Below are 27,796 nucleotides of genomic sequence, written 5' to 3'. Positions count from 1 at the left end.
GCCCCATATCAAAGAGATGATTTCCACCAAGAGTCATTAGTCCGGGTATGGAAACGGCCAGAATGTTGTACCACGTGTTGCTTGTCATCAACATATCATTGTCGTTATCTGATATCTGGGAGCAGGATTAATGGGTCAGACGTCAAAATAAGGTATTCTTCTTGACCATTAGGTATTAACGACCGTTCTCCGATCTTTAAAAGAACTAAGGTAATCGTTTTCGCTGTTTACAAGTAAATATCAACATTGTTGGGATTCCAATCGTGACATACCTCAATAATCCAATCCCTGATGGTCGCCACTTGAAAAAACTCCATAGTTATCCTCATGATCACCTCAGAAAAGATGGCGAGAACCAGCCACATTCCGTCGATCGACTGGTTGGTCTGGTCTACAACAGTTGCTCCGATGACGAGGCATAAAAACACTCCCGTGTGTGTGCCGACCAAAACTGCAGCTATCTTGTCTCGTCTGGTGGAATTTAGTTTTACGTCTTTAATGGTCAGAATTCCTTAAATCGAAGTTTCTTGAGCAACCATCTAATTTTAGAGTGACATATTAAGAATTATAAAAGGGGTGAATTCCTCGTGAAACTCATCAATAGATGACAACAAATACAACAGTTTTAACCCGTACCTGACTTTGTTGTATATGATGAAGAAGAAGTGCGCTGAGATTGCACAAAATACCCACTGCGTGATGGCCCCTGCTGAAATGTAAAGGGCAGTCTTTTGTCCAGCTAGTCTGTTAACGATGACTATATAGCAGTAGGAGAGAAGATAAGATAGTCCTGTGATGCTGGCACAACACACTATGAAGATATATTGACGAACGCCCATTTTTATGGGAGATAATCGTAACTTCAACAAGAAATGTGGCAAAAAATGGAGCTGATTTTACAGGAACAGCTATATTTTCCTACACAGTGTAGGTGTAAGCTTAGTACAGACAGATTTGCATACTACGTGTACCTTTATAGTTTCACTGAGTAATACGAAGTATCAACAAAAAGAGCATCCACTTTGCATACAGAACGGGCATGGATTATTAAATTTAAAGTCATATCTTTGGCCTTCAATCTGACAAAATGGGAACCAGGGAATATTTTTAAGTTGTAAAGTTAGAAGATACCCATGAATTTAATTTTTGAAACATTTCAGCTGGTGAAACACAACATTTCAGTGTTGCACCGACTGTTTTCTAATTTACTTTTTGAGTCCTGGTGAATCCCCAATTACAGAATCCATTATTATAAAGTTAATGTGAATGTTCAAAAATAAGCATCAGTCAAGTGTTAACCATTTTCCTGGCCAGATTTAGGATACAATGGATGCTATCAGTATCATAGATTTATACAATTATAACTTAGATTCTCGGATTTAAAAAATCTTTGTATTGTATGTAGTAACTTATAGAGGTAAGCACTAGTAGGTACTTGGTCCTATGCGTCAATATTTACCATGGAATCTAAGCGGTGTACTAAGGCCGATGTTAGCCTGTTCCACTATGATCCAACACCAATTAAATTATTCCTTCGACGGCCAGCTTTTCAAACCTTGTAGGGTTTCTTAAATTTACTCTTTTGCAGCCAGATAGTTCCCGCCCGAAAGACAGCTTATCCTTTCGTATAACTTTACTACTACTAGGTTAGGAGATGTGTTAATGAGAGGCCAACAAGGACAGCGGCATGAAATTCACGTACTGTTTATACACGGCCTGTCATCAAACATAGTTCAGAGAGTTCTATCTGACCTCATCTTTATAAATTGCAGACCTAAATATAGGACAATTTCCACAAGACTTCGTCCGGAAACTGGAGTTTAACAAAACTTCAGACGAGATTTTATCGACTAAAGTTGAGATGTGGAACTTGTCCAGTTCCTAATCTGCTGAACAGTCCTGCAATGTCTTGACACATTCTTCAGGTTTCCCAATGTACTACCTTCAGTCTAGACAACAATCAAATTAAACTTCGCCGTACCGGTTACATTTCTGAGTGGAAAACTGAAGCGAATGCCATTTTGATAATAGTATTACGCTACTGTAATCTGTCAAAGATACACAGTTTAATCAGTCAAAGATTGTGAATCTAATCCGTCAAGGATGTCTATTAATGATTTGATAATGAAGAAGTTCATGATTCATTACAGCTGCAGAGACTTATTAATGATATCAAAATGCAGTATCAGATAGTTCTAGCATTTGCAATTTATGCTGTCGTAAGGGCAAGTTTGACTTTAAGTATGTATTTATAAGAAATGATATTGCTCTTTAACTGTTTAAAGTAGTTGGTTTAACTTAAATATTACGACCAGAGTACATTATTGTGAAATGACATATCAAACCTTGCAACTTAAATCTGGGATAAAATGCTTATATACTATTATATGCTATCAAACAAGTAAGTAAAATTTAATCTGACGAGTTAATTTCTGAGGATGATCTCTCAACAGCTTTAATGTCTTTCCTAATACAATGTAGCTCAATGAGTGCCCCAAAAGCTGAAAAATTATTTTCTACTCCCTTATGATTATGTTCATCCACTACTACAAAAGGTAATCCATTCAATTTTGAAGTGTTACTTTGATCTACCAAATAGGATATCGGGAGAGACTTAAGTCTTTTTTGCGTCGTTCCTTTTTCTCTACAATCTGATTTTAGATTCCTGTTCCCAACGCAAGGGTCACTAATTTGTCTCCTTATCGATAGGTTATCATTTGGGTCGAGAGAAACGTTAGAAATAAACAATTCCCCGGTCGAGATTATACTTGGTCTGAGAGAAGAACGCGCAGTGTTCATGTCGCTATAGGAGGAGGAGGAGGCACTTTTATTGTTCATTAGCGGCGAAGAAAAACTTAGTCTGTTATTCGAACTGATTATTTCAGAAGCGCACCTTAGTTGGGATGTGTCTTGGTGATTGAAAAATGACATGGTTTCATCCTCTTCAAGATTTGGCATGATACTGCAAGTGGAACTTATCTTTCGAGCCCGTCTGTCTGCAATCCCAAGACCTGGACTGCACCATTTTCCTGAAGGTGCCATGGGCTGGTCGTATTCTGAACGCCGTCTTTGTGTCTTCGTCTTAGAAACGGCGAGAGATGCACGAGAAATAGAGTTTTGTCGTGAACTACGATTACTTACCGAAGGATTAAACGCCGAATTTTTTCTTGTAGCCGTCGAAAAAAATTTGCTGATGGTCTCATTGAAAACATTTTCTGCTGAAGATTCTGGGCTTTGTCGTTTGGTGGCCCCAGCATGACTGTTCATACTTTTACACTTCAGCAGGCTCATCACATAACGTCTAAATCTCATGTTTGATAAAGTATAGACTATCGGATTAGAGAGTACATTTAGAGATAATAGTTCTATGGTGAGGAATCTCAACCAGTGCGGCTCAGACGATTCTATAATCTGTGTTCCTCCTTGAGCTATGATAACAAATACCGGCGAGTATGATATGACAAAGAAAATGCAAATGAAGCAAATTGTGATGTAAGTTGATGGGTTGATTTTTCTTACACGAGAGCTGACAGATTTCCTCATCGTTCCTGGATTTATGGCATTCTTGAGACCCGAGAATAATCCTATGGTGGGTCGCATTTTGATTCTGATCACTTTGTAGAGGATGACTAGATTCGAGAAGATCACTATCCCACTGGGCACAACCAAGAAGGCCAGTGAAACGTAACCCCAAACAATTGCTGTCTCAGGGACAGTGCATGACATATATCCCGGCTCAAATCTAACTTTAGAGTCCCCCAAAAATGTTGTTAGAAGTGGGAACAAAGGTAGAGTCAGCATGACCATCACGATTAGAATTAGTCGTATAAAAATAAGTCTGTTTCTTTTCCGTCGAGGACCCCGTTTAACCGGTCTGCTCTTTCTCACCATCACCAAACTAAGTCTGTAAAGGGAAATGTAAGAGATGACCATGAGCTCAGTTAGATAAAGGTACCTCCTCGCTGCAGCATTAGCTACACACAAACTCGCCCCCAGAATCCACCTTCCTGAGTAAGATACAATGGTAAGGGGCACCACGCTGAACACTGTGATCAGCAGATCCAAAACAGTGAGAAACTCTAGGAGGAGAACTGTTGTATGGTCAGACTTTAGAGCTTGTCTGTTTACAGCTCCGTACAGAACGACAGAGTTGAAGAGGAGAGAGGTGAGGGTTAGGAGAAGGTTCCCGGTGAAGAAGATGGTCTGATGTGATCCTTTGAGGATGAGCACGTCCTCCAATGTTTCATTGTCAGCCTCAAACATAATCTGTGTACTAGAAAAATAGTTAGTTGTCGTAATTAAATGGAATTAATCAATTAATAATCGTTTCGTTAAATCACTGTCCTCTACAAAATATTGGACAAAAAAATCGGTTAACAATTACTTGTAAACACTAGATGCTATCTCACAAATATCAATCGCATTATATTTATAACACGTAAAAGCGATGACACCCTATTTTTATCATTTCGAGACACTAAATATTAGAATAATGCAGATCACAAATTCAAGATGACACTCACTAAACGGCTACCATCGTGGTCTCGCTGAAGTCGGTACTAAATTAAGCACACGACCCAGACACAAGATATCACACTTTATGGCAATTGGCGGAGGAATTTGTCGGAAAATCGTTTGTGTACGTACGACGTAATAGTACGTGTTAAGTGAAATTTTATCAGCTGGGTGCGCCAAAGTGGTACCAATCTTTCCCTTGAACGGAAAATCTAGCTAGTGTTATAGCTACATGTCTGAAAGTGCATACCGAAGCTGTTCAGTGGAACAATGAAAGAAGAATGGAATTGCGGGGAAAACAAAGTCTTTCGGGGAAAGATTAAAGAAGAATGTTACAATGTTGTCACGCTCGACAAGCACGGATAGGTTATAGTTTGGTTACTTTGTAAGTTTCCAACTTTGCAAACTAATCGGAAATGTAGGATATCGGAATGTTGATTGCCGTATGGTATACCCTGATATATGGGCGCAACCAAATAATCACTAATTATTGATTACAATTACACAAATTGAGCTCTAACCACTCGCTCTGTCAAATGGTGCCAGAAAAGTTCTTACTTTAATTATTTGATAATTGATATTGATAAGACTCGGCTATTAAATGGATTGCCAGCAACACTGGCCCTTGGGAGACTACATGGTAGGAGTTGCAGTGACTTTATATGGTGTCAGCGTACGTTAGGATCAGTAGAACCGCTACTGAAAGTTTTAGAAGATGGGAATAGACATGATTTCAGCATATGATACTATCAGCAGAAAAACAGTGTTTAACCTAATAAATAACCTATCAGCAGATGCAGGATATGTAGAGAAGATGAAGTTGGAATGGTGCGCCAACTTTTATCAACTACCAAGCTTCATATTATTATTAGCAATTCGACATCTGCAGCGTTTATAATTCTACTTTGAGCTAATTCAAGAAAACCAGCCGCTGTTTATCTTGACCTTTGGTGGTTCACTCATTCATCTAATAATAGTTATTTTGAAGTATCCACAACCTAGCATCAGTAACTAGTGCTTGTTCTATTTTTAGCAAAGTTTGGCTTGATGAGAGACGTATTTATTTAAACTGTACAGCTATATTTTCAGTTCGATATGTGTCGTATTCGGATCAGATCTCAAATTCGGACAAGAGTCGTTTTTTCGGCCACTCGATTCGGACAAGAGTCGCTGTCAGACAAAAGTCGTGTTACCATACGAAGCACAAGTACATAAATTGTATAATTATTGTATATGCGAAACACAACAGACGTATCTATAGATCGTTAATCAGGTGGCCTCATATTATATCGGACGATATGAGGCAGTGTTTGGGCATGTTCTAAGGCTGCCTGAAAATAGCAGTTCTTGACTAAACATATTCTTCAGTTAAATATCGGAGACATTAACTTAATTTGTCACAGTGAAGTCTGACCTAAAAGTTGAAGTCTTGGTTTATATAATTTGGTTGGCTTTTTCGTTAAAAGATGTTGCTAAGGACAAAGATAATAAATGGAAGGGAATATTTGACGATGATTATTTTTCTGATAAGATCAATCGAGTAAGATGAATCGACTGAGGATAAAAGTTTTTGTCGGGTACCTAATACTTACGCAAGTAAGAGCGGCACCGTCATGATTGATTAACTTCTAGCCTCTAGGAATCATTACATCAACTAACTATTCCTTGTGCTAAGTGACATTCCATAGTCTTGAATTTATCGAGGACTTACTTTGCGTCATTTGACAAAAAGCACTATGATACATGGACATTGGAATTTGGAATAAAAGCATACAATACAAAGCTGTAATCAATGAAATTCCAACTGAAATTTAAATTTTTACCCAACAAACATGTTGTGTACTAATAAACTTCACCACAGTTTAGAGTCGCACATAATTTGATATCTCAATTACAAATTAGTTAAAAGTCGAAATTTCACATCGTCAATTCTTATTGGTTCATCCAGTCACCACCTTTAGTGTTATACTGAGTGTTGATTGGTCTACCTGGCCGAGTTTTGAACAATGCTTTCATGGTAATCTAATTATAGTTTCTAGCGAAAAATATTTTAGATGGACCTGAACACATCCAATTTCCTAAATTTTAATGTAATTCTTGAAATAAAACAACGATCTTTAGATTATTTTAAACATTCCTCATTTCTTGAGTTAAGGCACTAACTTTATCTCAGTTTTGGTACGTTTCATTCAATGTCAAGACTGGAAATGAAAATACGACATTATAATTTAAAACTAAAAGGGAATAAATATAAAGGAAAAGAGTACAACCAGTTGAATGCAACATTGATGAATACCGCTTCATCAATTTACATCGATATGACAGGACGTAGCTTGAATAATGAATCGCCAATTCACAATTGGTCATCAAATTTCACCAATAATTATGTGGCTGAGAGCGACTGAAGTATTTACACCGAAAATGAGTGGCCACTATGCCGCTTCAATCTCCAAAAATACCGGGGGTGGGAGAGGGGGGAGCGTTATTTCATTGCATGGGCAGGGCATTGAGAGAACCAGCACTGATAGTTTCTAATAACTGCTACACCAAACGCCCGTTACTCAAAATTACATTAGAAAATAACGAAGCAATTCTCATTGGCCTCTATTTAAAAATAACTATAAGATTCTTCTTTTTTGCAAAAAAAACCCTTCAGTACTTTATCTTCTAAGGTCATTAATCACCGAACTTGAAGGCCATCCCCTGACAGAAAGCATTCGCATTAACAAATGTTGGAATAACTAATAAGAATACTTGATAATCAGTGGGCACAGGAAAATCCTCACGCGACGATTTGTAACATAGTAATATGATGTTGAGTTCCTTTTAAGTTAGTACCAACTATTATGTTGCGACTTAATTACGAATCAACTGTAATTTGCCGCTGACAGATATCCTGAGATCTGGAGAATAAAATCATGCCAAATAATAGAGAGACAATAAAAGATTGCAACATAGTTATTAGTTGGTACACTGATTGTTTGGTGCTAAACACATGTTGTTTCTTTTTAAAAGTTCTCGACAAATGAATTTTATTTGCGACGGTGGAACATCACACGAAATGCGATACTTCAACACCACTAAGCACCCAATTTGTCGGAGATGGGTTAACATTAAGTGCAGACAAGTAGCTAAAATCATACATTATAGCTTTAGTTCAGATTTGATGGAGTATTGGTGAAGTCAGATCACAATATCCGGCACATATGAGTTGGATTTAGCAATCTGCGGTGATTTAAATTGAGAATCTCGAGAGATCCATCTCCTCGGAAATTATAATTTTATCATATCAAAAATACCACAACAAATAAAGTTGGCGGAGAAGTTACACAGACTCTTTGAATGATAATTTGGACCTACTATACTAGAATTCCGATTACTATTTAACTCAATAACTGAGTCAAATTTAGTTATACCGCTCATATCTAAGGCAGAATAAAGCCTAAATTTAAGCTGATTTTAAGATTCAGCTATCACAATTCAGTTGCAGTTTTTTTCAACATACTATTTTTGCTACTGTCCTGTGTTAAAATTGAAATTTAGGAATGATAATTCTTTGTATATGAATGTGATAAGCTTTTTGGTCGGTACTGCAAAATGATTGGTCAATAGCTGTATTTCTTGATGTATCTTGATGACAAACTTTCTGTGCTAGCCGATAATTATTTTATAAAGTCTCAAGCTTGGTTTGGTCAGAAGTTGGAAAGTAAGCAAGCTAAAGTCTATAAGATTATCAACGGTTACAAACTATTACTTCTAGTCTGTGAGCCGGTCGTTTAAAACACAGTACATTACAACTATCGCTAAGAGCGACTGACAAGCTATTTGTAAACAAGTTCAGTGTCGGTAATAAGCTATGACAACCAAACAAATGACCATCTATGATCTACCAAGTCCCACATTAGCACACGAAAAATGAGACATTTTTCCGCGATGTCACAAATAATGCCGATTAACCCGCCCAAAAGCTCCCAACGCTAAAATTCAAAAAATTTTACATTTTCCTACGCAAGAGACTCAAAATGTTCCAAATTTTGACAAGTTTTCATTAACAAAATTATGCAAATGTATGTGGCAGTTGTGGCTGAGCAAAATTATTCGGAATTAAAGTTATGCGGTCAATTTCAGTTATGCAGACAATTTCAGATTGTGCGAAATTAGATTTTAATGATGGACACTTTCTAGGCTTCAGTAATGCTACTGATAAAGGCTATAAGTTCCCGGTGTCATTTCCTTGCCCCGGCAACATTCATCAACATAACATCTTATTCCCAGTCAGGAATTTAATCCCGGTCGACTGTTGAACATATCTTATCAGATGTAATTTTCTCGCACTTTATTGGCAAGTGTATAGACTTAGAGGAATAACATCTCACACAACCTTTCTCCATGTTCACTGTTCAGCTGGACAAATAGCCTTGAAGGATGAAAAGGGTGTTTGTGGGTGATCGATGGAAAATTCTAGGTAAATGCAGTTTGGAGTTTCATTTTTGGAGGAAGTAAGGTCTCCATTCCCAAAAAAGAAATAAAAACTCATTACTGAGTTTCAGACTTCCAAGTCTGATCTGGTTATCGAGAGTTTGAAAATAGTATAACAACTTGGAATGTATCAAAGCACGTACAACTGACAGGTGACAGCCCAGGAAATGGATGAATAAAGACTAATGTTTCTAGGCTCCGTCAAGAAACATATTATTATATAGTCATACATCAACATCATGTTAAACTTTATAGGCCCAATTTTCGTGAACTATTTACTGATTAGACCTAGAAGTCCAGGAGGCTGAAAAACATAATTATCATTCCTTAATCCGGAACATCACGGTTTCTTTGTGCCAGAGTTAAGTTTTTTCTTCAAAGGACCTCCTTGGCATATTCAGGACGTTGATAAACGATTTTTGATTTTATTGTTAAATTTCACCCGCATCATAATTTCATGATATGAATAAAAAATAACATTTCAATGCAAAATCAAATCACTTAACATAGTTTACAGCGATTTTGTGTTGGCTTGAGAAGTTAACTCCCTGAAACAGAAAATTGTTTACAATTTATTAGGTATGTGACCCCGTGGACACTGTCCAGCGGTAACTTTCTTGTTTTGAAATAAAGCCCTGAAGCGGTCTTACAAACGCAAATTTATATTATACTGGCTAATTACAGAAATTTGACCTGAAATCAAGACCTGAAAGTGAAACTCGTCACTGTTAGAACTTTAAGTCGAGAGAGAAACGGCCAGAAACGAACTGTGCAAACATTACAACCCTACAAGTTTTGAGTCATTTTTGACAAGTTATTACTATTAGTCGACAGCTGTCAATTAAATATAATGCACGTTGCAAAATTAAAATATTCGTATTTATAGTTGGGGAAGAAAAAAAGTCCCCTTTGTTTAAGTTGTCATAACAAATACGTCTTTATTTATTTTCAAATTTTGTACATAAACTAATTAATTAAATTAGTAATACCTCTGGAAACCTACTACTTTATAACACTGTATTACCTCATGTACATAAACTATAAATAAATATGCTGCACAATTTTTTCCACATATATGTTTATGCAAGATTTCGCACAAACTTCTAGGTCTGAATCACGATCAATTAGTTTTAATAAACGCACATTATTAAAACATGCTATTTTAAAACGACTGAATTTAAAGAATCGAAGGCTGCAGAGCTGACAGATTTGAGTGAGCGAATGTCAACCTTATACCCGCGTACCAGTCGTGCTTGAGATGGTATTAAAGTATTTAGTCAACGTCTAGACTTTGCAGATTTGAACTGTTCTTCGAATTTGATTAGAGAAGCTTTACTTTAATTTAATGATCGGGCAAAGTATAAAATCTCCGTCACGGAAATGTGACAACAGGCATTTAGTTTCAACATAAGCTAATATTTGATTTAACTAAAATACGATCCGTCATAAAAAGTAAAATATTGCACCAGACATGGCTAGATACTGAAATTAAAATAATTCTTACACTTTAATAAATCAAAAGCCACCTGGCTTCGACAATTCGTCATGCACAAAAATTAATTTGTCTAGGTAGGAGAATTTAACAGACTGGTGATGGAACAGGATTGGATAGAATTGGACAGGATTAAGGATGGGACAAGATTGGACAGCATTTGACAGGATTGAGCATGCAATTTTGTGATAGTGACATCATCATGTGATGGTCAAGTAGTTGAAATGGTAGATGGTGGGCTACTATATGGGAATTAGGTTCGCGGTTGCACGCTTCAACAACGTATCGTGCTAGCAAGCTCACTTCTGGGTACTTTATAAATAAAGTTCCGGTTCCACTCATTGAAAGTATGCTTTATTTGGTCAAATTGATAATTTTGACAGGTTGACAAGGTTTTAACCGCCCTGTGAGGCTGATTAAATTGTGTAACCATTTGCGGCAGCCTCCATTCGCAAAATTCTCCGAAATAAATTGGAGTTTCGGGTTTCCCAATCGAATATAAACAGGCAAAATGGTTTTAGAACAGTTGAGAAGCATCGCCACTACTACTAGCATCAAGGGATTAATCAGAGTTCACCCAAATCAGTCCATTTAGTGAGTGGTACAATCCTACCCTTTAACTAGATGTATACTATTACTACCTGTTTAACTAGATGTGTCCATCCTGTTTAACTAGATGTGTCCATCAGCGAGTAGATTTAAAATGACCTAAAAAGTTATGGTGTCTCCGCAATATTTTATTTCAAATTGAATCCAATACGAGTCACTATGGAACTCCGCCGAAGAGCCGAAGAGGGCATACGCAAATATTACAGTTGCAAATGAATAGAGAAAGAGAAGAAAAGGACGGCGACCCTCACCAAAGGCCTGCACGTGTGATGTAGTTGTACTGTTACTAAAGTACTAATTGGCTTGCTTGCAGGAGAACAGCTACTATTATGGACATCACTAGGTGTATGCATGACGGAGAATCAACGATCATGTGAAAATTGTACATGCGCACAAATACTGCTAAATAATAAAATTGTAAGCCGTAGAATGGAAATAAGACGTAATGAATGATCTGCCCAACACTGATTTTCACAGTTAGAAATGTCTACTAATCATGTCCCAGGTTGAAACTGACTCTATTTTCTTTGAAATTCGAGAAGAACTGCTTCAAGTTCGCGGAAAATAAATATACGTGGTACCGCAACTGCGGACAACTTGCTATTGCTAATGTATGCGTCAACGTAAAATTAGTGAATAGTCTGCCGTGCTGCTTGCGCCATTTTTCTCAAGTATCTGAATGTATTTAATTTCTTTTTAGACTTAGAAGATCCTTATCAAAAGATAACATTTGTTTTAGTAATCTGATGGTTATGCAATACCTATGTTTCACTCGAAAATCGACATACGTAGTCACTATCAGTATTAGTGATTAGGACGATTATTCAATTTCATTACTTGACGCTCGCTGTCACCTTATTAACTAAATTGTATATTAATGTAGGTGGCTCTGACGGAAACCCAAATCCATAAAAACGTTACAACATTATCTTAAGTCTAACACCTAACACTTGGCCGAACATAACTCCTAAGCAAAACACCTCCCAAAACCGCAGTGAAATGCTTTTCTCGGCAATGAAATCCTTCATTTGGCGTATTAAGAATATTTTCTGGGAACTAGATAATAGTTCCCAGAACTATTTTCTGGGAACTATTTTCTAGTTTTTGGTCTAATTTCTCGTTAGGGTTAGGGTTTCAGTATGGCTTTAATTAGGGATTGGGTTAGGGGTAGGGTTGGAATCAGATTAGAGGGTTAACTGTTAAGGTTTCGAATAGTCATTCAGGGTCACTTAGAGAACGTGTTAAAAAACCACGAGACAGTCTTGTGTAGAGTGATTAATCATCATCATAACTAATTTATATATATAAAACTTATGAAGAAATGACCTAAAGCATTCAATTTTCGAATTATTAATGTTAGCAAAAAATATTAGCTTAATTTTTAACCTACCTGTATTTTTTATCAATCCACGAAGCCAAACTTAAAAATGATCACTCCAATGATGGTGACACTATTATTAAGTTAAGGGAATCAAATAAAATTAATTATATACTCATTGATGAATTTAGCACTTTAAAAAGTCGTAGCCAAAAACAAAGAGGGTTTTTTCTTTTACCATAAATCTCACTAAACATGTATCAGCTAACATTAATAGCGCTATAAATAAATATCCTTGTTATAAATAAATATAGAGCGTTCTAAATCAATCTACACTGAAATGTTGAGATTTTCTATAATGGTCCCCGGCAGTTGAACCCAACGTAGAACAATGTATTTTTGAACGCTGATTAGTCAAATTTCTCGTTAGGGTTAGGGTTTAGCAAATGCCTGAGTTCTCAGTTAGGGATCGGGTTAGGGTTAGTGTTGGGGTCAGGGTAAGGGGTTTGAAATGTCCATCTAGGGAACGTGTTAAACTTAGTCACCTGATAGTCCAGTGTAGAGTGATATGTATTAATTATAATAATCATCCATAAATATGCTTAATATTAGACAGGTGAAATGGTCAATTAGAATAGACCTGTTGCCGTTGGAGAGCTAGTGAATTCTTATAAATATACTAAATTGCTGCAACTCTGTGATAATCAGACTGATATATCTTGAGTGATTCTTCACCCTGTCTATATATTATTAGTATAACAAACTAAGATTTTCATTCCCTGCAGATATGTCATTAGCCATCAGAAAAAAATGCGAAGAATGTATAAGCTAATATTTTATACACCATAACTAGAAAATCGTAGTTTCTTCTGTCATTTCGTTAACTAATTTTGGTTTTGATTATGTGTATTTCAGTACTTAAACAAGTCAAAACGTTGATAAAGATAAATTTATGAAGCCTCCCAAAATATTGATATGTATTCAAGTCGGGAAGCTGTTGACTACGAAAAGTGTAAATTGATTACAACGGCAGTTATATTTTCAATTTTTACGTTAGGACAATTTAACATGAATGACGTAACGGTTGATTGTAGTCTAATTAACAGATTGAATGTTGACTGAGTCATCAGAGACGGGGAAGACACAGCACACAGGTTATGAAAGAAACGAAATGTCCAAATCATTATCAAGTACTCAATGTATGACAAACCTTGAAACTCAGATTTAATGAGCTCTACCTGTGTCCTGTGTGGCATTGTGATTCGTCGTGGGTGGATGTCATGAATTTTAACCAATCAAGCAGCCAATACTGCTGTTGATTTAGTGGTCGCATTATCATCATGATTATGATCACGTAGATTCTTAGAAACGGGAAATTCGTCTTGAAGAGATCCATCCTTACTTGGAACTGGGCATCAAAGTCATTCTGGATTTATTTCATAGATTATATAATATTTTTTGAAGGTTAAATGTATTAGTAACACTATTACTAGTAAATGCGTGGTCTCAGAGATTACCTTTAACTTTAAGCTTGATTTTTCATAATTACATGAATTTTAATTTTAGGAGCAGCCAGGTACTTAGATCATTAAATACAGCCGGCACCGGGTACGTCACCCCAAATAGGGATCCGTTGCCATCGCTGGGAAGAATCCAATGTTTTGAGGCCTGATGATCTAGGGGTAGAAAGTTTGTGTACGATATTCAAGATTTAGGGCACGAATTTCAAAGTTCCTTAAAGTATTAAAAGTATACGACCCAACAAAGAAAAATCATATTTGTCCAGATTTGTCCTTGTAATTTCAGCGATTTCGAGTGACTTTTGATTTTACTGATTCTCAGTCCTAGATACATATTACTAAATTATTGGAAGCCCAAGACAAGGGTCAGGAATTTCTAGTCGTTACATTGTAACATTTTTGGGTGGGCCCATGCTTTGGGTGGGCCCAACGATCATAAACACGCGCGCGGTAGCCAGCGCGCGCGTCATATTACAGTGAGGGTTGAAAAATTAAACTTATCGTAAACATAAATCAGCGCGTCACAAAAATTATTTTACATCCTACACTGTAACAAGAATAGAAGGGGATTTGCAATAAAAAGCGAAAGTTTTGGATGAGTAACACGAACACTCATAATAATAGAATACAGTGCACTGTGCAGCCACTTCAGGAAATTACCGATGGACGGAATGAGAACGAATATAAATGTACAGCACTGTACATTCATGATTTAACGCTGATCTTATGTTGGATATTTCCGACCATATTCTACTCGTGACGTGTTTTCTATGGTGCAGTCACATAAAAACTATGTTATATTTGCTAGATTACTACGTACTGGGATGAAAACATGAAGTGGAAACGCCATTTCAAGACCGAAAGTTGAATAAAGTTAGATCAAGATTCAAGAACTCAAAACATTTAAAATGCATGTAATTGAAATTGAAGAGGTGGATCCAGTTTGTTTTGATACGTGACAGCGATTAACCAAATATCGAACGAATCACCTTCCCTTGATTCCCCATTGATCAAATCTGAATGTTCATAAAAATTAGCGAAAACTTGATCTCTAATAAAACTTGATCAAAATTAAAAGCATCAACTCTCAAGAAAACGTTTTGGTAGCAGCCTTGGTAATGATTTACTGACACAATTGGTTAACAAATGTCGAACTGAATTCCTTGCCGTCTTAAAACCAATTAATAACGAGTATCATGATTAACTGGTCGAGCGCATCTTAGCGGCGATTCATTATATTTAATCAATGCACCGTCTGTAAAGAGTCATGACTATCCAAGATTACCAACGTTTCATGCAGTTACGCTAAATTCTTAAATTAGTTTATCTCACAATGATGATTCTGCAAGACTTCAGCGCATCTTAGCGGCGATTCATTATATTTCATCAATGTACCGTCTGTAAAGAGTCATGACTATCCAAGATTACCAACGTTTCATGCAATTACGCTAAATTCTTAAATTAGTTTATCTCACAATGATGATTCTGCAAGACTTCAGCGCATCTTAGCGGTGATTCATTATATTTAATCAATGTACCGTCTGTAATGTGTCATGACTATCCAAGATTATGTAAAATCCGGATTGGAGTATTGTTTATGAGTCGCAAAGACATTGAAGGCTAGACTGGCACCGCTTTTTTGGCCGGGACTGGGACTGGAAAAAAGTGCCGGGACCAGAATTAAGACCGGGACCGGGATTTTGGCCAAGAAAAGTTTTACTTAATACTATAATATAATGTATATATAATATTATAGTAAATACATCTAACACCATTACATTATAGTATATATACTATAATGTAATGGTGTTAGATTATATTATAGTATATATACTATAATGTAATGGTGTTAGATGTATTTAAAAAGTATGCTATGTCAGCATGAGCAAGTTGATCAGTGTATCAAATTTCTAGAATATTTTATATTTCGATTTTTATTTTAGCGTAAAACATGCTTAACATTATATTTGGTTGTCCGCAATTATTAGAGTCTGAGTAGCCAATCTGTGATTTATCAGTGCGACTACTTTACCTATTACGCATACATTACTAATTGAAATTACTGCTCAACCAATCAGCATTGATAACAGCATCTAAAAATCAAAACCTATAAAATCGCTGGCTGAGCCATCGCTAGACAAAGTATTCATTATATAGGGCGCTCAGTTATAAAGAGTTGAAATCTTAAAAATAAGTCAAATCATGATTCAGTCAGATTGATTGACATTGCATTAAAATTTCTATTCTTGTTTGTTTATCTTCTTATTTTTGTAAGTCAACGCAATGATACAGCAGAAATAAAAAAAAAAGGTTCAAATTCAATCTTCAAAATCTTCATAATCAATCCAATCCAATTGTTATTACAACACAATCAACAAATCTATTTAAAGCTTTAAAAATAAATATTAAGGTTCTAATTTAATCATAAAAATTACATTAGTCAATCTAATCTAATCTAATTAAATCAGTCAATCTATCGAGATTGTTTTTACATTTCATTTAATAACTCCATTTTTACATTAAAAACTCAAATTAAATACTAAGGAATGATGAAGTCTGAAAATCTCAAGTTATTAGGTAATAGCTAGATTTTACTCTCCGCATAGAGTGATCATTGACAGTATAAACTAAGATAATATATGTGGATAAGAATTAAAGAGAATTCATGGTTATGGTCTCTATACTCTTAATATTTTTTTTACTGATCCTCATAAATAGGCTCATCGTCATCATCAGAATATTCGCAACCCTCCCCATCAATATACAACTCGTCATCCTCATCTTCATGCAATGGCTGTTTACTCGGCTGGGCCTCTTCGGCTGGGTTCTCATTCACTGAAAGATCCAAAGTATCATGTGAGTCATCTGATGGTTTCTTCTTACTTTTCTTGAATATTCCAAAGAGTCCACCCTTTTGTTTCTGTTTGGTGGCAGGAGCAGGAGGCGGTGGAGCAGACACAGGAAGTTGAGGAGGAGGTGGAAGAGATGGAGGAGGAACTAACGAGGGAGGACCAGAGTTCTGACGAGCAACCATGGGTGAGGGCTGGGCTCTCACTGGAGTTGGAGATTCAAATCCAGGCACATTGCAGCTTCCAATATCATCATATATATCCTCGCATTCCTCAAGTTCTGGATTGTATTCACCAACTATACAGGATTCCTGAATCAATGGGAACTCTGCATCCTCGTAGATATCCTCTTCGTCTTCCTCATTATTGTCGTACTGTGTAACTGGAGGTCGTGGTGGCTCAACTTCTTTCAAATGTGAAACTTGTTTGAATGCTGGGTAGTCGCAAACTTCATCAGTATAAAATGCCTCATCATCGTCTTCAATATGTTCTTCTGTAGAGCATACTATTTGTTGATCGGGTGGACGAGGAAAACGTAGTGTTTTAGGAGCATCATAAAGAGGTGATAGTGATGGTGATGTTGGAGGTGGTAAGTCGTCTTCAGTGAACATTTCATCGCAATCCCCACCAGGATACGTATCTTCAGGGAACGGTAAGTCATTCTCGGTGTACATTTCCTCACAATCTCCATCAGGATACGCATCTTCAGGGAACGGTAAGTCATTCTCAGTGTACATTTCCTCGCAATCTCCATCAGGATACACATCTTCAGGGAACGGTAAGTCATTCTCAGTGTACATTTCCTCACAATCTCCATCAGGATATGCATTTTCAGGCAATGGTAAGTCATTCTCGGTGTACATTTCTTCACAATCTTGATCAAGATACGCATCTTCAGGGAACGGTAAGTCATTCTCAGTGTACATTTCCTCACAATCTCCATCAGGATACGCATCTTCAGGAATATAGTCTGGAAAAGTATCTGCCTTTATGCTAATATTCACTGGGAACGTACTGAGAGGTATTACTGGTGCCTTTGAAGGCTTTTGTAGAAGTCGCCGTTTTGGATGAGGAATCACGACCTCATCTCTGACTAGAGGAGGGTCCGGAAATATTTCTGGTAATTCGTCCGGTGGATTGGAAGATTCTGCAGAATTAGCTTCATTTTGAGGTTTTTCAATTTGTAGTGGATCATTTTCAGACTGAGAACTTGACGAACCATTATTTGGAGTAGGCACTGGCACTGGCACTGGCCTTCTACGGATGGAAAGTTTTGAACTTCTCTTAGGAACTGGGGGTGATTTTATATCCGGCTGTTCATTGCTGATCTCTTCATTGTTATCCAGGCCAGAAGGAAGTGGTGGAAGTAAATCTGTGTCGCTGGTTACAGAACTCCTATTTTCAGCGTCAGTTTTGATAGGGGACGCTACTGCTTTCAGATGTGCTCTGAAATCTATCACTGGGCTCTCCACCTTTTCATTAAAAGAGTCGGCTTCTCTCCTTGGAATTGTTGTTTTTCTAAGTTCCGATGGTCTGGTGAGGCCACCTTTGAAAAGATCTCCTATCTGTTGATTTGCAGTGACTGGAATAGCTGGTCGAGGTTTCTCTGCTTTACTTCCTGGTTGTGGAGCTGGTTTTTTTCCAAATAATCTCTTCTTTTCATTTAACTTTTTTGGAGGTTTATTCTGCTTTTGGGTTTGTAAGAACACATTAGACTGTGGATTGCAATAAAGATCCTCGTTGTCTGACATGACCTGCGCATTTACTAAAATTAATAAATGTGGTTTAATGTTATTATCGTTATAATCATTAATTAATCAATCAAATGTGGTTTAATGTTATTATCATTTATCATTATGTCCAAGTAAAGAAAAAAATAAATCTTGTATTATATTACTGCTAACTGAGTTTATTATAAGATGTAATAAAAGAAGTGGACTCGTATTCTGCCCCACAACAAGCAGGCTACCCCAAATCTAAAGTAAATTCAGATAATTATCTGGAAGAGGTTGTTCAAAAACATATAAGTGATACGAACAAGGGCATAACCAGGATGTTTGGCAGGGGGTGCGCTATAGTTTCGGGGGTTAATAGTTTTACATTAATTTTAGACTCGGAGAGCCCCTGTAAATGGCAAAAAGTCAAAGTGTCAATCAGGGAGTAAAAATGAACAGCAAGCTGATTTTTAGGTCCAATTAGAAATTAGAATCACTATCATTATCACTAGTAAGTAGTTACTGTAAGAAGCTAGGCAGTAAGCTACAGCCAAACGTCCAAAATTTAACCAGAAAGAAGATGTCATCACTGAAAGATGTCGACTGCGGCCCCGCGCTTAGCGCTGAACTTTTTCAGGGGGGGGGGGGGGGGGGGGGGGTTTACACCCCCTTTTGGATACAAAATGTTTATCAAGCAGGAGCTTTTAAAATGCATGTTTAATGTTTAAATCGTCTTCAGCTGATAAGTGATAAGTAGACAAATATGTAATGTCCCAGTTCAACCTAAAATAAGTGCCTCAATTTATTGAAAAATAGCGTCCACACCCAGGCTTGCTTCAGACTGATGGAATACAGCCTGCCACAAGGCACTTTATGAGGATTGTGGTCAAAGTCAGTATACATAATACATATGTGAGTATTATGACGGAGCCATGCTTCATATTTGAGACCTGTAAATTTACAGATGGTATACTGTAACTACTCATTCGAGGATTCCGTTGCCAAAATTTGAAAATTCGGTTTTTGGAGGCTACACCCAGTCAACATTGAATGGCTTATGTTTGCTAACATGATTGAAATATAGGTCATTAATGTGAAATATGATCTGAAAAGATTATGCAAAACAGATTTAAAATGACGAAGTTATCAATTATAAAGAATTGTGAATTGTGGATGATCGATGGTCATTAATTAATTTACGATCTTTTTGTGACGAACAATTAAAACTATTTAGTTAGCAAGATTAGTTACATTTTTGAACAAGTGACAGAGTTTTTATACCTCCTACCTTATACCTTATACCTATGTCACCTATGTTGAGATACGTTAAGCTTTAACAGGGCCATTGCATTGTGTGACCACCCCACAGAGAGGAGATCTCTCTGTCATTCCTCCAGCAAACTTAGCATTAAAGTTTTATTATTATTATTTATTGTCAAAAATAAATATTTATGATGACGTGTTATGATGTTTGTGTCATTATTATTTGATTTGATTCACATTATTAACATTTTATGTAGCGTTCGTTATCTTTTTAATCGACAGCAGTGTATTTTTGTAATAACGCAATGAAACAGCAGAGATTTGAGAAAAGACAATTTCTTGAGAAAAGACAATTTTACTATTTATCACCAATTCAATACACAAACAATCAATAAATATATATCCGAATAATGATTTCAAAGTAAATGATACAAGCAGTCAAGTATGCCAGCAGCTAGATCTGACCACACCGCCACTCATATTACCACAGCTGGTGAAAGGACCCAGGCGCTATTAAGCTTTTATGAGCCCTGGTTGACTGCTGAGAGTGGCGACGGGTCTGACATTAATTTTGTTTTCCCTATATTCCAGTAAAATTTAAGTTTTAAGTTATATGATTGTCATGCGATATTTAAGTCACAGCTGCTCGCAATACATCATTGATTATAAAATTGTTAAATATGCTCGCTATACACTTTTAGATACCGCATGTATATGTACACATTATTTAAAAAAATTAAGGTCAAAATCAAATAAATCAAATAGTTATTACAAGGCATTCAACAAATCTATTATTTCAAGGTTAAAACAAATATCAAGGTTCTAATTTAGTCATTAAAATCAAATCAATGAATCTCAAGTTATTAGGTATCAATTAATCTAACTAGAGAACTAGCAGATAAGTGGAAATGCTATAGCTAGATTTACTCTCCGCATAGAGTGATCAATGAGATTATAAAATACAATAATATCTTGGCTGTTGAGTGCTACGGGCGATAATGCCAAGGTATGATTGGAAGATGTGTAATGTGATACGTGCACATGATAGAGTATAGTGTGTAATATATAGAGCGCAACTGTTATTTGTTTTGAAACGTCCTGCCAGACAGTCTGAGGTGACTCGCAGTCTGTCCTCATAATACTCTGACAACCCTTATGGAAAATTATCGGTTACCAGTGTCCACGACTTTTCGGGGAAATAATTCCCGGAAAATATTATACTAAGATAATATATGTACATAAGAATTAAAGAGAATTCATGGTTATGGTCTCTATACTCTTAATATGTTTTTACTGATCCTCATAAATAGGCTCATCGTCATCATCAGAATATTCACAACCCTCCCCATCAATATACAACTCGTCATCCTCATATTCATGCAATGGCTGTTTACTCGGCTGGGCCTCTTCGGCTGGGTTCTCATTCACTGAAAGATCCAAAGTATCGTGTGAGTCATCTGATGGTTTCTTCTTACTTTTCTTGAATATTCCAAAGAATCCACCCTTTTGTTTCTGTTTGGTGGCAGGAGCAGGAGGCGGTGGAGCAGACACAGGAAGTTGAGGAGGAGGTGGAAGAGATGGAGGAGGAACTAACGAGGGAGGACCAGAGTTCTGACGAGCAACCATGGGTGAGGGCTGGGCTCTCACTGGAGTTGGAGATTCAAATCTAGGCACATTGCAGCTTCCAATATCATCATATATATCTTCACATTCCTCAAGTTCAGGATTGTAATCACCAACTGGACAGGATTCCTGAATCAATGGGAACTCTGCATCCTCGTAGATATCCTCTTCGTCTTCCTCATTATTGTCGTACTGTGGAACTGGAGGTCGTGGTGGCTCAACTTCTTTCAAATGTGAAACTTGTTTGAATGCTGGGTAGTCGCAAACTTCATCAGTATAAAATGCCTCATCATCGTCTTCAATATGTTCTTCTGTAGAGCATAATATTTGTTGATCGGGTGGACGAGGAAAAAGTAGTGTTTTAGGAGCATCATAAAGAGGTGATAGTGATGGTGATGTTGGAGGTGGTAAGTCGTCTTCAGTGAACATTTCATCGCAATCTCCATCAGGATACACATCTTCAGGGAACGGTATGTCATTCTCGGTGTACATTTCCTCACAATCTCCATCAGGATATGCATCTTCAGGGAACGGTAAGTCATTCTCAGTGTACATTTCCTCGCAATCTCCATCAGGATACGCATCTTCAGGAATATAGTCTGGAAAAGTATCTGCCTTTATGCTAATATTCACTGGGAACGTACTGAGAGGTATTACTGGCGCCTTTGAAGGCTTTTGTAGAAGTCTACGTTTTGGACGAGGAATCACAACCTCATCTCTGACTAGAGGAGGGTCCGGAAATATTTCTGGAAATTCGTCCGGTGGATTGGAAGATTCTGCAGAATTAGCTTCATTTTGTGGTTTTTCAATTTGTAGAGGATCATTTTCAGACTGAGAACTTGACAAACAATTATTTGGAGTAGGCACTGGCACTGGCACTGGCCTATTACGGATGGAAAGTTTTGAACTTCTCTTAGGAACTGGGGGTGATTTTATATCCGGCTGTTCATTGCTGATCTCTTCATTGTTATCCAGGCCAGAAGGAAGTGGTGGAAGTAAATCTGTGTCGCTGGTTACAGAACTCCTATTTTCAGCGTCAGTTTTGATAGGGGACGCTACTGCTTTCAGATGTGCTCTGAAATCTATCACTGGGCTCTCCACCTTTTCATTAAAAGAGTCGGCTTCTCTCCTTGGAATTGTTGTTTTTCTAAGTTCCGATGGTCTGGTGAGGCCACCTTTGAAAAGATCTCCTAGCTGTTGATTTGCAGAGACTGGAATAGCTGGTCGAGGTTTCTCTGCTTTACTTCCTGGTTGTGGAGCTGGTTTTTTTCCAAATAATCTCTTCTTTTCATTTAACTTTTTTGGAGGTTTATTTTGCTTTTGGGTTTGTAAGAACACATTAGACTGTGGATTGCAATAAAGATCCTCGTTGTCTGACATGACCTGCGCATTTACTAAAATTAATAAATGTGGTTTAATGTTATTATCGTTATAATCATTAATTAATCAATCAAATGTGGTTTAATGTTATTATCATTTATCATTATGTCCAAGTAAAGAAAAAATAAATATTGTATTATATTACTGCTAACTGAGTTTATTATAAGATGTAATAAAAGAAGTGGACTCGTATTCTGCCCCACAACAAGCAGGCTACCCCAAATCTAAAGTAAATTCAGATAATTATCTGGAAGAGGTTGTTCAAAAACATATAAGTGATACGAACAAGGGCATAACCAGGATGTTTGGCAGGGGGTGCGCTATAGTTTCGGGGGTTAATAGTTTTACATTAATTTTAGACTCGGAGAGCCCCTGTAAATGGCAAAAAGTCAAAGTGTCAATCAGGGAGTAAAAATGAACAGCAAGCTGATTTTTAGGTCCAATTAGAAATTAGAATCACTATCATTATCACTAGTAAGTAGTTACTGTAAGAAGCTAGGCAGTAAGCTACAGCCAAACGTCCAAAATTTAACCAGAAAGAAGATGTCATCACTGAAAGATGTCGACTGCGGCCCCGCGCTTAGCGCTGAACTTTTTCAGGGGGGGGGGGGGGGGGGGGGGGGGGGGGGGGGGGGGGGGTTTACACCCCCTTTTGGATACAAAATGTTTATCAAGCAGGAGCTTTTAAAATGCATGTTTAAAGTTTAAATCGTCTTCAGCTGATAAGTGATAAGTAGACAAATATGTAATGTCCCAGCTCAACCTAAAATAAGTGCCTCAATTTATTGAAAAATAGCGTCCACACCCAGGCTTGCTTCAGACTGATGGAATACAGCCTGCCACAAGGCACTTTATGAGGATTGTGGTCAAAGTCAGTATACATAATACATATGTGAGTATTATGACGGAGCCATGCTTCATATTTGAGACCTGTAAATTTACAGATGGTATACTGTAACTACTCATTCGAGGATTCCGTAGCCAAAATTTGAAAATTCGGTTTTTGGAGGCTACACCCAGTCAACATTGAATGGCTTATGTTTGCTAACATGATTGAAATATAGGTCATTAATGTGAAATATGATCTGAAAAGATTATGCAAAACAGATTTAAAATGACGAAGTTATCAAGTATAAAGACCCATTGTGAATTAACAATTTCGATTTTGGAAATAGTGGATGATCAATGGTCATTAATTAATTTACGATCTTTTTGTGATGAACAATTTAAACTATTTAGTTAGCAAGATTAGTTACATTTTTGAACAAGTGACAGAGTTTTTATACCTCCTACCTTATACCTTATACCTATGTCACCTATGTTGAGATACGTTAAGCTTTAACAGGGCCATTGCATTGTGTGACCACCCCACAGAGAGGAGATCTCTCTGTCATTCCTCCAGCAAACTTAGCATTAAAGTTTTATTATTATTATTTATTGTCAAAAATAAATATTTATGATGACGTGTTATGATGTTTGTGTCATTATTATTTGATTTGATTCACATTATTAACATTTTATGTAGCGTTCGTTATCTTTCTAATCGACAGCAGTGTATTTTTGTAATAACGCAATGAAACAGCAGAGATTTGAGAAAAGACAATTTCTTGAGAAAAGACAATTTTACTATTTATCACCAATTCAATACACAAACAATCAATAAATATATATCCGAATAATGATTTCAAAGTAAATGATACAAGCAGTCAAGTATGCCAGCAGCTAGATCTGACCACACCGCCACTCATATTACCACAGCTGGTGAAAGGACCCAGGCGCTATTAAGCTTTTATGAGCCCTGGTTGACTGCTGAGAGTGGCGACGGGTCTGACATTAATTTTGTTTTCCCTATATTCCAGTAAAATTTAAGTTTTAAGTTATATGATTGTCATGCGATATTTAAGTCACAGCTGCTCGCAATACATCATTGATTATAAAATTGTTAAATATGCTCGCTATACACTTTTAGATACCGCATGTATATGTACATATTATTTAAAAAAATTAAGGTCAAAATCAAATAAATCAAATAGTTATTACAAGGCATTCAACAAATCTATTATTTCAAGGTTAAAACAAATATCAAGGTTCTAATTTAGTCATTAAAATCAAATCAATGAATCTCAAGTTATTAGGTATCAATTAATCTAACTAGAGAACTAGCAGATAAGTGGAAATGCTATAGCTAGATTTACTCTCCGCATAGAGTGATCAATGAGATTATAAAATACAATAATATCTTGGCTGTTGAGTGCTACGGGCGATAATGCCAAGGTATGATTGGAAGATGTGTAATGTGATACGTGGACATGATAGAGTATAGTGTGTAATATATAGAGCGCAACTGTTATTTGTTTTGAAACGTCCTGCCAGACAGTCTGAGGTGACTCGCAGTCTGTCCTCATAATACTCTGACAACCCTTATGGAAAATTATCGGTTACCAGTGTCCACGACTTTTCGGGGAAATAATTCCCGGAAAATATTATACTAAGATAATATATGTACATAAGAATTAAAGAGAATTCATGGTTATGGTCTCTATACTCTTAATATGTTTTTACTGATCCTCATAAATAGGCTCATCGTCATCATCAGAATATTCACAACCCTCCCCATCAATATACAACTCGTCATCCTCATCTTCATGCAATGGCTGTTTACTCGGCTGGGCCTCTTCGGCTGGGTTCTCATTCACTGAAAGATCCAAAGTATCGTGTGAGTCATCTGATGGTTTCTTCTTACTTTTCTTGAATATTCCAAAGAGTCCACCCTTTTGTTTCTGTTTGGTGGCAGGAGCAGGAGGCGGTGGAGCAGACACAGGAAGTTGAGGAGGAGGTGGAAGAGATGGAGGAGGAACTAACGAGGGAGGACCAGAGTTCTGACGAGCAACCATGGGTGAGGGCTGGGCTCTCACTGGAGTTGGAGATTCAAATCCAGGCACATTGCAGCTTCCAATATCATCATATATATCCTCACATTCCTCAAGTTCAGGATTGTATTCACCAACTGGACAGGATTCCTGGATCAATGGGAACTCTGCATCCTCGTAGATATCCTCTTCGTCTTCCTCATTATTGTCGTACTGTGTAACTGGAGGTCGTGGTGGCTCAACTTCTTTCAAATGTGGAACTTGTTTGAATGCTGGGTAGTCGCAAACTTCATCAGTATAAAATGCCTCATCATCGTCTTCAATATGTTCTGTAGAGCATACAATTTGTTGATCGGGTGGACGAGGAAAAAGTAGTGTTTTAGGAGCATCATAAAGAGGTGATAGTGATGGTGATGTTGGAGGTGGTAAGTCGTCTTCAGTGAACATTTCATTGCAATCTCCACCAGGATACGTATCTTCAGGGAACGGTATGTCATTCTCGGTGTACATTTCCTCACAATCTCCATCAGGATATGCATCTTCAGGGAATGGTAAGTCATTCTCAGTGTACATTTCCTCGCAATCTCCATCAGGATACGCATCTTCAGGAATATAGTCTGGAAAAGTATCTGCCTTTATGCTAATAATCACTGGGAACGTACTGAGAGGTATTACTGGCGCCTTTGAAGGCTTTTGTAGAAGTCGTCGTTTTGGACGAGGAATCACAACCTCATCTCTGACTAGAGGAGGGTCCGGAAATATTTCTGGTAATTCGTCCGGTGGATTGGAAGATTCTGCAGCTTCATTTTGAGGTTTTTCAATTTGTAGTGGATCATTTTCAGACTGAGAACTTGACGAACCATTATTTGGAGTAGGCACTGGCACTGGCCTTCTACGGATGGAAAGTTTTGAACTTCTCTTAGGAACTGGGGGTGATTTTATATCCGGCTGTTCATTGCTGATCTCTTCATTGTTATCCAGGCCAGAAGGAAGTGGTGGAAGTATATCTGTGTCGCTGGTTACAGAACTCCTATTTTCAGCGTCAGTTTTGATAGGGGACGCTACTGCTTTCAGATGTGCTCTGAAATCTATCACTGGGCTCTCCACCTTTTCATTAAAAGAGTCGGCTTCTCTCCTTGGAATTGTTGTTTTTCTAAGTTCCGATGGTCTGGTGATGCCACCTTTGAAAAGATCTCCTAGCTGTTGATTTGCAGAGACTGGAATAGCTGGTCGAGGTTTCTCTGCTTTACTTCCTGGTTGTGGAGCTGGTTTTTTTCCAAATAATCTCTTCTTTTCATTTAACTTTTTTGGAGGTTTATTTTGCTTTTGGGTTTGTAAGAACACATTAGACTGTGGATTGCAATAAAGATCCTCGTTGTCTGACATGACCTGCGCATTTACTAAAATTAATAAATGTGGTTTAATGTTATTATCGTTATAATCATTAATTAATCAATCAAATGTGGTTTAATGTTATTATCATTTATCATTATGTCCAAGTAAAGAAAAAATAAATCTTGTATTATATTACTGCTAACCGAGTTTATAAGATGTAATAAAAGAAGTGGACTCGTATTCTGCCCCACAACAAGCAGGCTACCCCAAATCTAAAGTAAATTCAGATAATTATCTGGAAGAGGTTGTTCAAAAACGTATAAGTGATACGAACAAGGGCATAACCAGGATGTTTGGCAGGGGGTGCGCTATAGTTTCGGGGGTTAATAGTTTTACATTAATTTTAGACTCGGAGAGCCCCTGTAAATGGCAAAAAGTCAAAGTGTCAATCAGGGAGTAAAAATGAACAGCAAGCTGATTTTTAGGTCCAATTAGAAATTAGAATCACTATCATTATCACTAGTAAGTAGTTACTGTAAGAAGCTAGGCAGTAAGCTACAGCCAAACGTCCAAAATTTAACCAGAAAGAAGATGTCATCACTGAAAGATGTCGACTGCGGCCCCGCGCTTAGCGCTGAACTTTTTCAGGGGGGGGGGGGGGGGGGGGGTTTACACCCCCTTTTGGATACAAAATGTTTATCAAGCAGGAGCTTTTAAAATGCATGTTTAAAGTTTAAATCGTCTTCAGCTGATAAGTGATAAGTAGACAAATATGTAATGTCCCAGCTCAACCTAAAATAAGTGCCTCAATTTATTGAAAAATAGCGT

The 27,796-nt window shown here is 37.2% G+C and overlaps 4 protein-coding genes across 4 annotated transcripts in view; all 4 read right to left on the bottom strand.

Moving 5' to 3' along the window:
• Positions 1-27,796, bottom strand: part of LOC134815910 (sperm-associated antigen 6-like) — a 99,644-nt gene that overhangs the window by 52,390 nt on the left and 19,458 nt on the right. The gene's annotated exons all lie outside the window — the stretch shown is intronic.
• On the bottom strand, positions 2,039-4,269 carry LOC134814806 (succinate receptor 1-like). Its single transcript, XM_063823081.1, has 2 exons — positions 2,894-4,269; positions 2,039-2,048 (listed from the first exon to the last, which is right to left on the bottom strand). The coding sequence occupies exons 1-2, from the start codon at positions 4,261-4,263 to the stop codon at positions 2,039-2,041; spliced, it is 1,380 nt and encodes a 459-aa protein (XP_063679151.1). The 5' UTR covers positions 4,264-4,269.
• On the bottom strand, positions 21,051-22,763 carry LOC134814804 (uncharacterized). The gene has a single exon (XM_063823080.1). The coding sequence runs from the start codon at positions 22,761-22,763 to the stop codon at positions 21,051-21,053; it is 1,713 nt and encodes a 570-aa protein (XP_063679150.1).
• Positions 25,322-27,019, bottom strand: LOC134814803 (uncharacterized). Its single transcript, XM_063823079.1, has one exon. The coding sequence runs from the start codon at positions 27,017-27,019 to the stop codon at positions 25,322-25,324; it is 1,698 nt and encodes a 565-aa protein (XP_063679149.1).

Source organism: Bolinopsis microptera, chromosome 5 (assembly GCF_026151205.1).
Source record: "Bolinopsis microptera isolate Bmic1 chromosome 5, MBARI_Bmic_1.0, whole genome shotgun sequence".
NCBI classification, from domain to species: Eukaryota; Metazoa; Ctenophora; class Tentaculata; order Lobata; family Bolinopsidae; genus Bolinopsis; species Bolinopsis microptera.
This window is presented reverse-complemented; position numbering and strand designations above follow the sequence as displayed.

Coding starts and splice junctions, on each gene's coding strand:
- LOC134814806 (XM_063823081.1), bottom strand. CDS start 4,263: ATGTTTGAGGCTGACAATGAAACATTGGAGGACGTGCTCATCCTCAAA.
- LOC134814804 (XM_063823080.1), bottom strand. CDS start 22,763: ATGTCAGACAACGAGGATCTTTATTGCAATCCACAGTCTAATGTGTTC.
- LOC134814803 (XM_063823079.1), bottom strand. CDS start 27,019: ATGTCAGACAACGAGGATCTTTATTGCAATCCACAGTCTAATGTGTTC.